The sequence below is a fragment of the Microtus pennsylvanicus genome, chromosome 5 (genome assembly GCF_037038515.1).
Source record: "Microtus pennsylvanicus isolate mMicPen1 chromosome 5, mMicPen1.hap1, whole genome shotgun sequence".
Lineage (NCBI taxonomy): Eukaryota > Metazoa > Chordata > Mammalia > Rodentia > Cricetidae > Microtus > Microtus pennsylvanicus.
The window spans coordinates 47,727,847-47,739,628 of record NC_134583.1 but is presented as its reverse complement, the minus strand read 5'-3'; the positions used below and the strand labels follow the sequence as shown (position 1 = coordinate 47,739,628).

Sequence of the window (11,782 nt, the reverse complement as noted above, 5' to 3'; positions counted from 1 at the left end):
TACTGCCACCAGAAGATGCAAGGGAAGAACAAAAGTAGTCTTTGGTTTTCTGTTGAAAGACCACCCCGGCCAAAAAATTTCAGTCTTTCAGAACATGGAAACAGTTTTAAAGAACTCAATACTCCAATTTTTGAATTAATGAAATTAATTTAAATTAATAAAAATCCAGTTATGTAGATATTCTGAAGCAGTTGATGTATGTGCATTTTTTTCCTTGAAGCTCTTCTACAGAGATAAGTAATTATTCATGGGTGACGACAACAGATCATCTGTGGCAGAATTCATCTTCCTGGGCCTCTCACAGGACCCACAGACCCAAGTCCTGCTCTTCTTCCTCTTTCTCCTCATCTACCTGCTCACGGTGCTTGGAAATCTGCTGATCATTGTGCTCATCCACTCAGACCCCAGACTCCACACTCCCATGTACTTCTTCCTTAGGAACCTGTCCTTTGCCGATCTCTGCTTTTCTACCACCACAGTTCCCCAGGTGCTTGTCCACTTCTTGGTGAAGAAAAAGACCATTTCTTTTGCTGGATGCTCAACACAGATTGTTGTGCTACTTCTGGTGGGATGTACAGAGTGTGCACTCCTGGCAGTGATGTCCTATGATCGGTATGTTGCTGTCTGCAAGCCTCTGCATTACTCCACCATCATGACACACTGGGTATGTGTCCAGCTGGCTGCAGGGTCCTGGGCCAGTGGTGCATTTGTGTCCATGGTAGATGCGACCTTCACTTTGCGTCTCCCTTACCGAGGAAACAATGTCATTAACCACTTCTTCTGTGAACCTCCTGCCCTCCTGAAGCTGGCTTCAGCAGACACCTACAGCACAGAAATGGCCATCTTTGCAATGGGTGTGATAATCCTCCTAGCTCCTGTCTCCCTCATCCTCATCTCCTACTGGAACATCATCTCCACTGTGATCCAGATGCAGTCTGGGGAGGGGAGGCTAAAGGTCTTCTCCACCTGTGGTTCCCATCTCATTGTTGTTGTCCTCTTCTATGGCTCAGCAATATTTGCCTACATGAGACCAAACTCCAAGATAATGAATGAAAAGGATAAAATGATTTCAGTGTTCTATTCAGCAGTGACCCCCATGCTTAATCCTATCATTTACAGCCTGAGGAACAAGGATGTTAAAGGGGCTTTCAGGAGAATAACTGCAAAATAATTTGGAGGGGTTGTGGGGATTTGATGCTACTTAACATTGGGTATAAAATGTAAGAGTTGTGCTTTTTACCTTTTTCCATATTTATCCATTCCTCTACTATTACATTTATTTTTTTTTGTGTAGTATTTCTCAAACTAGATCAATAAATTTCTTTTCTGGAGAAAAGTGTATTTTAGTCTTACGGAAAAAAATCAAAGGTAATTATAAGAAATGTAAGGGAAAACAGGAGATGGTTTGAGTAGGCATGTGAGCAAATCAAACAATAAAACATCAATTACAACAACCAATCTGCAGAAATACAGACATGTTTCTTGACTATAAGTAATGTTCTTTGTTCTTTCATTCACCTGCCAAATTTACTATAAAGCATATTATGTATCCCAGGATAATTTATAAATTTTATATATAAACATAAAGTAGTGTTTTATTTCTATCACTATCTATATTCCTGAGCATAGCAATTTCTGAAATTGAAAGCTACTTTTCAGTAATAATAAATAGTAGATTTTTTTCTTAAAGAAAATGGGAGAGTTAGGAGGTAGGAGAGTAGAGGAATAATGTTAGTTCTATTATAATTTCATAAATTAATGAATAAAATTAAACAAATAGCTAAATTTATAAAAGGTAAGAGTGCATATTAGGATTGAGAAGTGATTTGAAATCAATTATAAATGTCCTACTATATAATTACAAAAATATTGAATTAAAAATCACTTTTGATATGTTCCATAAGTTTGCATATACTGTTTCCATTTCATTCAATTCACAAAAGTATTTAATCCCTCGTGATTCCTGTTTTGACCTAATTTTTCTTCATTTTGTGTTGTTTAATTTCCATGAGTTTGTGTACTTTTTGGCATTCCCATTGGTTTGATATTCATTGTTAGTCTTTGATGGTCTTATAGAACATAGGGTGTTATTTAAATTTTCCTATTGCTTTTCTACTTCCTTTGTATCTTTGTATGTGGTGAAAGTTCCATGGCCTGTTGAGAAGAAAATGGACTATGTAGTGTTTGTGTAAAATGTCCTATGGATGTCTGCTAGGACCTTTTGATTTATGATGCTATGTAACTCCAGCAATTTTCTGCTTAGTTTTTCTTTGGATGGTCTGTGTTTTGGTGAGAACTGGGTTTGAAGTCACCCACTATCTCTGTGTGAGAGTCAATGCATGATTTTAGGTGCAGTAGTCTTTCATTTATGAACTTGGGTGCTCTTGTGTTTGGTGAATAAATGTTTAGAATTGTAATATTCTTATCATAGATTTTTAAAAAAATGATTATATAGTATCTTCTCTATCTCTTCTGATTAGTTTTGTTTTGAAATAAAAATTGCTATATCTGCCTCCTTTGCTTTTTTTTTTTGGTTTTTCGAGACAGGGTTTCTCTGTGGTTTTGGAGCCTGTCCTGGAACTAGCTCTTGTAGACCAGGCTGGTCTCGAACTCACAGAGATCCACCTGACTCTGCCTCCCAAGTGCTGGGAATAAAGGCGTGCGCCACCACAGCCCGTCTCCTCCTTTCCTTTGCTTTTCAATCATGCCAGTGATTAGAAAAAACATTCAAACCCTGAACCCTGCTTCAGTAGCCACCCAGCATCTCCCATCAGAGAATAAAAGACATTCTTCACTGAAAACGAAAACAAAATTATATTATTCCTAGTCTTTTGGCACTGGGGGTTGGACCTATGGAATGTACATGTTAGGCAAGTGACCAGCCATTGTGCTATATGCTCAGATACTGAACCATATCCCCAGCCCAAACTCTACTCTTTTAAGTACTGTTTTCAGGTATTCACTACTATAAATTCAAGTTTAATTAATATGTTTCCTTTTGAGTATGTTGTCTTTATAGAGATAAAAATCAATAGTTAACTTGGTTCTTCTGTTGCTTTTGTATAGTAATTAGTCATATTGATCTATTTGTCATCATAAAAGCCCATGCTTAATTATTTTTCCTTAAAATTGGAACAAAAACAATGAACTTTCCAGAGGCAGTTCCGAAAGATTTACAGGTGGACTAATTGATTAAACAGAACCAAAAGGAAAAAAATATATGAAGGAACATACATGAGAGCACAGAAATGGAGAAGAGAATTGAAACAACATGGCCAGGTCAAATAAATTAGTGAGATTGAAGGAATACCTAGTATTAGCATGTGCATGTGTGTACCTCCATGCAACATTGAAGTACAGGTCAGAAATGGACAGTGGAGTCCTCATGGAGGCTTTGAGAAACCCCATGTAACTTGACAAAGGCTCCTCTGAGCTTCCTTGTTTGGGTCAGCTTCCAGCACCAGCCTTCCTGTAGGGAGGTCTTGATCAAGACCATGTGGGACAGAATAGGTTTTCACACCAAGAGCCAAAGAGATAGATTAGGTATAGAGAGTGTGAGAGGCCAGGGAACACACCTAGGAGCAATCATTAAAGTCCAATTTGCAGTAGCATTTTCATGGGATATGTCGCCTGGGAGGATGACACTGTCAAGCCTCCCTCAGGACAAAACTGGAGCTTTGCTGCTGCCCTTGAGACAGCAAGAGTAGGCGGCACTGGTCTTCATTGAGCAGCCCTGCCCATACTTCTTCCCCCTAATTACTACTGAGCTTATCTGAGACCATGGAACCCTGGAAAGAGATGAGACGTGAAAAGCCCAACTCATAGACTCAAAAATTTGCCCAGTACTAGACTCCCATAGAGATTGGGTTGGAGTCTTAACGGAAGATTCATATTCTTGCTTCCTGAGGATCTCATGCCGAATTCTCAGATGATCATCAGCACCAGTATCCCCCCGGAAAGGACTACCAATGCCAGCAGCTAGAGAGAGGAGTCTTTGACATTTGATCTTAGTGACAGCAACAAATCTTCATCCCACCTTTTATTGGAACCACCTTCTCTTTTCCTTTGTGTTTTAAATAGCTTCATCCTCCTAAGAATCCTAAGTCACTCAGTGTGGTTTGGAATTTGTGCTGTGTGATTTTGGGGGTAGGTAACAGTTCTTTCTCTGATTTAGGCAAATGTGTATGGAGACTTAGAGTATCTGGCTACAGACTCAGGACCTCAGAAGCCTGTTAGTTATATGAGTCTCTGATTTCTTCCTCATTCCTATCTGTTCTCTAGACATCATGTGTGCACACCAGCTTGAAAAGTGGGGACAGTATCAGTCATTGTGAAATGCTGGTCAGATCTGAGTTATTAGAATTCTAAGCATCTCAGTATTTACCCTTAATTTCTTGAACTCCTAGAGTCTAATGAAGATTATTAAATTAATAGTACCTCAAAATAAAGTCACTTTATCAGTTGGAATTTCTCCCTCTACATGACTACTTGCCTTTAAAAATAACAAAGGAAAGCCAATAGAAACACATTTTGAAATTGAAACATACTGAGTAGTGACATGGAGAAATATTTATGTAAACATGCTTCCAAATTTTCAGCTTCCTCTCCCCGGTTTCCTCTGACTATTTTCACGAAGTTAGCAGGCCTCTGCTGCCTGTTTCAGCTGCTGCTGACAGTTCTTGATTTGAGGTCCTCAATAAAATCATCATCGTCCTAGAAATGATTTTTCTTGAGCTTTTCAACTGTGAACCATCTAGTCTTTCTCTTTAGGTAGGGGGTTCGAGGGACAAGGAAGAGAATAGGAGAGGCAGCATGAGTTCAGATGCAGAGTTAGGCTGCAGGTGGTAGGATCCAGGGTTCTGCTTATTGCTACCTTACTCAATTCTGCTTTGTTTCTCTTATTTGAAAGTTTCTAAGTTTTGGCACAGATGGGCCTCAAATCAACTTTTAGTGTCTGTTTAATATGAAGAGAGATGTGTCTTTGCTTTTTAAATTTAATTTTCAAGAATTTACTTGAGTACTGTATTTACATCACCTGCAACTATCCATGTCCTTCACAACCTTTCAAGTCCAGAGATTCTTTAATTTGTTTTATTTCTTATGATGCCACACACAAAGAAAATTCTCTGTGACTAGCAATTCCCAACAAGCCTGTTGGTTGACCATAATTCAGAAATTAGAAAATAGAATGATGTTCCTGTAGGTCATTCTATAGTGACCTGAAATAATTCCAATGTGAGTTTAGCTCCCTTAGAATGGCTTCCACTGAGAATCTGTCTATTTCTAGGCAACTAAAGAGACTACTTAGAATGGAGCTCTGGAACTCCACCTTGGGAAGTGGCTTCATCTTGGTTGGGATTCTGGATGGCAGTGGCTCACCTGAACTGCTCTGTGCCACAGTCACAGTTCTGTATACTTTGGCACTGACAAGCAATGGACTGCTGCTCCTGGTCATCACAGTGGATGCCCGGCTCCATGTGCCCATGTACCTCCTACTTAGACAGCTGTCTCTCATTGACCTCCTCTTCACATCAGTTGTTACTCCCAAGGCTGTGATGGATTTTATTTTGAGAGACAACACCATATCTTTTGGAGGCTGTGCCCTTCAGATGGCTCTAGCATTGATGCTGGGCAGTACAGAGGACCTCCTTCTGGCCTTCATGGCCTATGACAGGTATGTGGCCATTTGTCATCCTCTGAACTACATGATCTTTATGAGTCCTAGAATCTGCTGTCTCGTAGTGGCCACATCATGGATCCTGGCCTCTCTGACTGCAGTAGGTCATACTGTGTATACTATGCACTTCCCTTTCTGTATGTCCCAGGAGATTAGACACCTGCTCTGTGAGATCCTGCCTTTGCTGAAGCTGTCCTGTGTAGATACTTCCCAATATGAGCTCTTGGTTTATGTGACAGGGGTAACATTCCTGTTACTCCCCCTTTCTGCCATTGTTACCTCCTACACACTAATTCTGTTCACGGTGCTGCATATGCCATCAAATGAAGGGAAAAAGAAAGCCCTTGTCACATGCCTTTCCCATTTGACAGTGGTAGGGATGTTCTATGGAGCTGCCACCTTCATGTATGTCCTACCCAGTTCATTGCACAACACCAAGCAAGACAATATCATCTCTGTATTTTATACGATTGTCACCCCAGCTCTGAACCCCCTTATCTACAGCCTGAGGAATAAGGAGGTTATTGGGGCTTTGAGAAGGGTCCTGGGCAGATACATCCTGCCAGCACACCCCACTATTTAAGGAGGATCTGCCTTTCACTCTTTCTTCTCCAACCTAATTGTCATAGTCAGCCATTCTTCAATATTGTAGGTGTCTAAGGTGATACAGACACTTTTAAAGTTCTCCTTTACTTTTTCCTGCATACCTGCTATATACAGATACCTTAATATGAAGTTGGGAAGCATCCAAATAAATACCAAGTAGGTATGGTTCTGGATTCATTTTTCATTTCAACTTCATATAGCAGTAAGACACAGCATTAGCTTTGGCCTGAGAAGTCCCCAGCAGCCTCTAAGCACACGACTCACTTGTATCTGTATGTTAATTATTAATAGTAATAAAGGTGTGCAGAAAATATTTTGGATTTCTGTAGAAGAAAATTGTTTGTGAAGAAATTAATAGGTATACGATTACAGTTGCATGCCTGAACTGGGGGACACATTCATGTTACAAGCACGACACTTAAGTTAACATAGTACAAAAGGTCAAACATGGAACATATAATCTCTAGCTGTAATATTTAACTGAGTCATTTTTAAATGTGGCATAAAATTATAGGTGAAAAAATGAATGAATAAGCCATAATTGAAAGTATCCATGATTTTGAAAGGCTAGAAATACAGTAACATTGAAATATTTTATGTATGTTGTTTGAAGTTTTGAAAAAAGTCTAACCTTACAGATATTCTTTTGTCTTGCAGTTTACATTGAAATACCTACTATAATGTTACCCTTTTATTTTTATAACACCTACACATATTCTATTGATTTGAAGTATAAATATAAGTGATCTTTATCATTTAAAATTCACTGTCTCTTATCCACTATTATGGAATATTTTAGAATATTGATGAATGGGGTGCAGAGACTGACTGAATCCTTTCCTCCTTGTCTTTTGGCATCATTGGATACTAGTCTTAAATTTGTGTGTATCAGGTTGCTGACTTTAAAAAAAAAGTGAACACTGAAAGCCTGATTTCAAGAAGTTTTTTGTGTAGCTTCAATATATAATATGTCATATTTGTAATGGGTCCTCATAATTTGTGCTTAATCTGTATTGACTATTAAGTGCATGAGTAGGAGAATCTTAATAATGATTTTTGTATTGTTACTTCTCAGAAATAAAATATGATCTTCATTAAAAATAGGTAGGTAGACTAGAAATAAGGGGTTTCTTGTAAACTTATTAACTTTATGCTATTCCTCTCTCAACCTTTTTTATGACTTGTATTTTCTATATTTTCATACATCTCTTCTCTGGAAGATTCAATGTGACAAATTTTGCATTTGGAGAGAGAATACATATAAGTACTAAAAATTAAGTGAAAGCCTTGGTCTTTATTTACAGTGCTGGTATTCAAACCTAGAATGTTGTAAAGCTGCTCTGCCATTGAGCTTCACATGGTCAAAATGGTTAATTTTTCTGAATATGTAGTTAGGAAAATATTGGAATACAGAACCGAAAGCCCTTAACTGAGAAAGTTCCTTGAATTCAATGCTGCAGAATGTATCCAACTGATGGAACAAAGCTGAAGACTGGTGGTTTTTTGGGGACAGGCATAGAAATGAAGATAAAAAAAGAACATCTATGAGATGCCACGGAACCTTTTAAACTTTGCATACTGGAAAAATCTTGGAGTAGGTAATGTGATTATGGGGGCTTCTCAGCTCCTTACTGAAAATCATATTTCTTAAAACAAGACATGTTGGCTCTGGAAATTTGTGTTAGAAACAAATACAGTGTAATTACTACTGAAAGTAGGTTGCTCATACTTCAGTCCATGGCCACAGACCTAAATACATGTGGGCAGCACTATTTGCATTCAAGGGTTATTAATAACATACAAAAGAAGATATGGAATTCAGAAAGGTTTCGTATGGGAGGTGTTATGGTTAGTTGGAGGGAATAAGTGTGGAGGAATATGATCTAATATACATTGTATAAATATACGAAATATTCAAAGAATAAAATGTTATTTAATAGTGTCACACTTAGGAGAGATACAAGATAATTTTATGTTACGTAGGCATTGAATATGATCAGTAATATTGCTTTATGCAATCTGAAACACTGAAAGAAAATATTTTTAATACTCTTATCATGAAGAAAGAGATGAATATGAAGGTGTGTTGGTATGGAGTAGGGAGATCTGAGGGGAAATCAAGGTTGAGAAAGGATATGCTAAAATATGTTGTATAAATTTTTTTAATTAATAAGCAAAATATTAGAAAATAAATGGTTAATGTTTGACATGATAAATATTTACAGAATTGGGGTGATGGTATATTTTGAATATATTTCTTCTCAGTATTAAGTTATAAGAATGTACAATTACTACAACCTAACTAAAAAGGATCAAATAGTTGAAATTTGTTATCAGTTTAGTTTTAAAAACTTTTGATATAATTTAAGTATGTAATAATTTTGTTATAAATATATTTCCTTAGAATATAAATTAATATAAAATTCACCTTTTTAGTTTTAACTTTCTTTTATTTAAATTAATAATACTTGCTGGGGTATTGGTATAAGAAATTTTTTCTGTTAAAGGCTAAATAATAAACATTTTAAGCTTTCTGAGCCATATTGTCTCAGTAACTGCTCAACTCTGGGTCACAGACAGTGTAAAATCAAATGTTTCAATAAAAGTAGGGAGATGGCTCAGCACTTAGGATCACTTGCTGCTTCTGCAGAGAGCTCTGATTTCAGTCCCAGGACCCACATGGTTGCTCACAGGCTTCATGCCTCAGTTCCAGTTCTGACCTCTGTAGACATGCATGTGGTGCACATACATACATGCCAATAAACACTTACACACATCAAAACTTTAAAACTACTCCAAAAGTTCATTTTTTGAAAGTTATTTATCTTATTATTTATTTATTAATTTATTATTTTATTCATCAGTTTCTGATTATTCATTCTTAATTATTTGCTTGCTTCTTTATCTAAAATATTTATTTAATTATTTATTCAATTATTAGTTACTTGGTTCTGAGCATTGAAACCAGGACTTTATACATGCCAAATAAGAGTTCTGCCTGTGAAATACATCTTCAATCCAAATGTCTCTCTTTTTAAAATGATAACCCTGGATATCAAACCCAGGATCTCATGCATGTCAAGCATACAATCAACCATGGAGTCAACCTACAGCCCCAAGTTTTACAAAAAGATCTGGGCCAGGAAGTTTCTAAAGCAGAGCATCTCATAAATAGGACAGTTTCTAATAGACTTGATATGACCTTGCCACCATAGTGTCTTTCCCCATCTCTACAACTCAAACTAACAAATCTTTCATTTCAGTGGCTTGGTAGGTAAACTACTCCTTGCATACATTCAGGTGAGACATGGGGCAGAAGACATGAAGTTTCAAAGTGTCTCATTATCAGCTCTTGAAGAATTTGAAGAATATTTTTTTCAGTATCCTAGCTGTGGATATAGGATGGTTCTTTAAGACTGGGTTTTGTGTAAATTGCTGTGATCACATTCCATGTACTAAAGTCCAATCATGTGACTCCACAAACAAAGCAAAGGGAGCCTGGGATACAGGAAGAGGGAATCTAGGATGAAGGGTGACACATAGTCTACTTTTAATCATTTGATACTAGCAATATCTAAAATTTGTTTTAGGACAATTTATTCCTTTGTGTTAGTATTGTAGCTTTTGCTTTAAATATTTATCCATTTCATCTAATGCCATGGTTATTCATTTCTTCCTCATTAAATTAAAACACTGTCATAATATACATTTGTCTCACGACTGTTTATTTCATCATATTTTTATTAATAAAGCTTCAGATTCAGTATATGTCACAATTTTCTTAATCATTCATTCTTTCAGCTTTCTAGCATGTCAAAATCCATTAAAATGCATGTGAATTTTGAAGGTGGTTACTTTGACTCTTGATTATTTCTCAAAAAATAGCACCTTTAAATAAAAATGTTAATTCTTTCTAACTAGGAACTTGGTATATTATTAGTGTGTTTCTTTGGTGACTTTACACCCATATACTCTCATATTTTTGTGTTGTTATAACAAAAATTGTATTGTAGATATTTTTCCTAAGGTAAAAATGATTATGGTTTATGTAGGAGACAGTAAGAAAAACAACATTATCATTGGGGAGGACAGAGTTTCAGAGGTGTAAAATAGGCAGAAAGATTTCATCCATCAATTTGGAACAATGAGATCAACAAGCTTGTATTTAGAGAGGTCATTCTGCATACCAGAAAGAAAACTCGTCATGGCAGGGGTAGAGGAGAAAGAAAGAAGGGTACCTTTTAGGAAGGTGTTGCCAAGCAATGGATATGGGGTCGTGATGACTTGGTTTGAAGAACATGTGTGGAATTGGTGGAAGTAGGGGGGACCATAAGATTACTATATGTGTGGAATCCATTACATAGATGAATCTAATAGGACTTACTTGTTGAGATAGTAAGGCAAAGGGGAAAAAACATTATTTTTATGTATGTGTTAATTTCTTCATTTGTGAAGACACTATTGATTCAAACACAATAAAACAAAGGAAAAAGAGAGGAATAACAAAATAACATAGGTTATGTGGAAAGCTAACTAGTCCTAAATAAGGAACAGTTGTGTACTGTGCAGTAGGAACCAAGGAGAGGAAAGAGTGAGGTTAAAGTAAGTACAAAAGGCAGGGTTTCCAGTGGAGTGAAAGGTGCAAAAATAAGATTTTAAGAATCTGTGTAGAAAAATAGCATGGCCTGGTCTATATTTACAGAGGGTGGTGTTGATTCTAGACCAAGTTAGCAGAAGATGAATCAAAAATATGTTTTTGGTTATTTTTAAATGAGAGCTAGTGAGATAATCAAACTTGATTTATGCACATGCTTAGGCTTTTGTATCATTAGCCTACTAAGCTAGAAATCATTCAGGAAAGATTCTTGACTGAGAAGAAAGCAAGGTGTTTATCTGGGGGAAATTCCACACCCAGAAATAGTCAGGGAATCAAAAGCTGGACAGTGAAGCACAGAAACAGGCAAACCAGTAGTTGGTGGTGGTCTGGAATCAAGGGAAAAAAAGGTGGAGAGAGAGAGAGAGAGAGAGAGAGAGAGAGAGAGAGAGAGAGAGAGAGAGAGAGAGAGAGAGAGAGAGAGAGAACACAACTATATTTCAATGTTGCTGGCAGATCAAAGGTTAAGATGCAGAATGGACTCTTTAAAGAAAATACTGATAGCTTTTTGCTATATTTAACTTAGCATTTTTATAGAAGCCAGAAAAACAGCGCACATTCACTGGGGTGAAGGATACTCTCAGGAAGATGGAATAACAGAACAAAGATTAAATAAAAACAAAAGAAATAGTATTGGAAACTATCAAGCTGTGATGTGGATAGAAAGATAGGAAAAGTGAAGATGCACAAAGGGAGGGTTCGCCAAAATTAAGGGTACAATAGAAAACCATATGGAAACGTTCTATTCTGTAAGCCAACTAATGTTTTAGACCTAGGAAGGGTGGTGACTTGACAAGCTAAATAATGCATAGCTAATATCTAACAGATATTAAACCAAAATTACA

At 36.8% G+C, this 11,782-nt stretch overlaps 2 protein-coding genes across 2 annotated transcripts; both read left to right on the top strand.

Annotated features, from left to right (window-relative positions):
- The first annotated feature begins 247 nt into the window (after positions 1 to 247).
- On the top strand, positions 248 to 1,171 carry LOC142850870 (olfactory receptor 2D3-like). The gene has a single exon (XM_075974773.1). The coding sequence runs from the start codon at positions 248 to 250 to the stop codon at positions 1,169 to 1,171; it is 924 nt and encodes a 307-aa protein (XP_075830888.1).
- A 4,138-nt stretch (positions 1,172 to 5,309) lies between these two features.
- Positions 5,310 to 6,260, top strand: LOC142850869 (olfactory receptor 2AG2-like). Its single transcript, XM_075974772.1, has one exon. It carries the CDS (start codon positions 5,310 to 5,312, stop codon positions 6,258 to 6,260), a length of 951 nt encoding a protein of 316 aa, XP_075830887.1.
- Positions 6,261 to 11,782: the final 5,522 nt, after the last annotated feature.

What these genes read in the sequence shown, in the direction of transcription:
- LOC142850870 (XM_075974773.1), top strand. Translation starts at nt 248, where the DNA reads ATGGGTGACGACAACAGATCATCTGTGGCAGAATTCATCTTCCTGGGC.
- LOC142850869 (XM_075974772.1), top strand. Translation starts at nt 5,310, where the DNA reads ATGGAGCTCTGGAACTCCACCTTGGGAAGTGGCTTCATCTTGGTTGGG.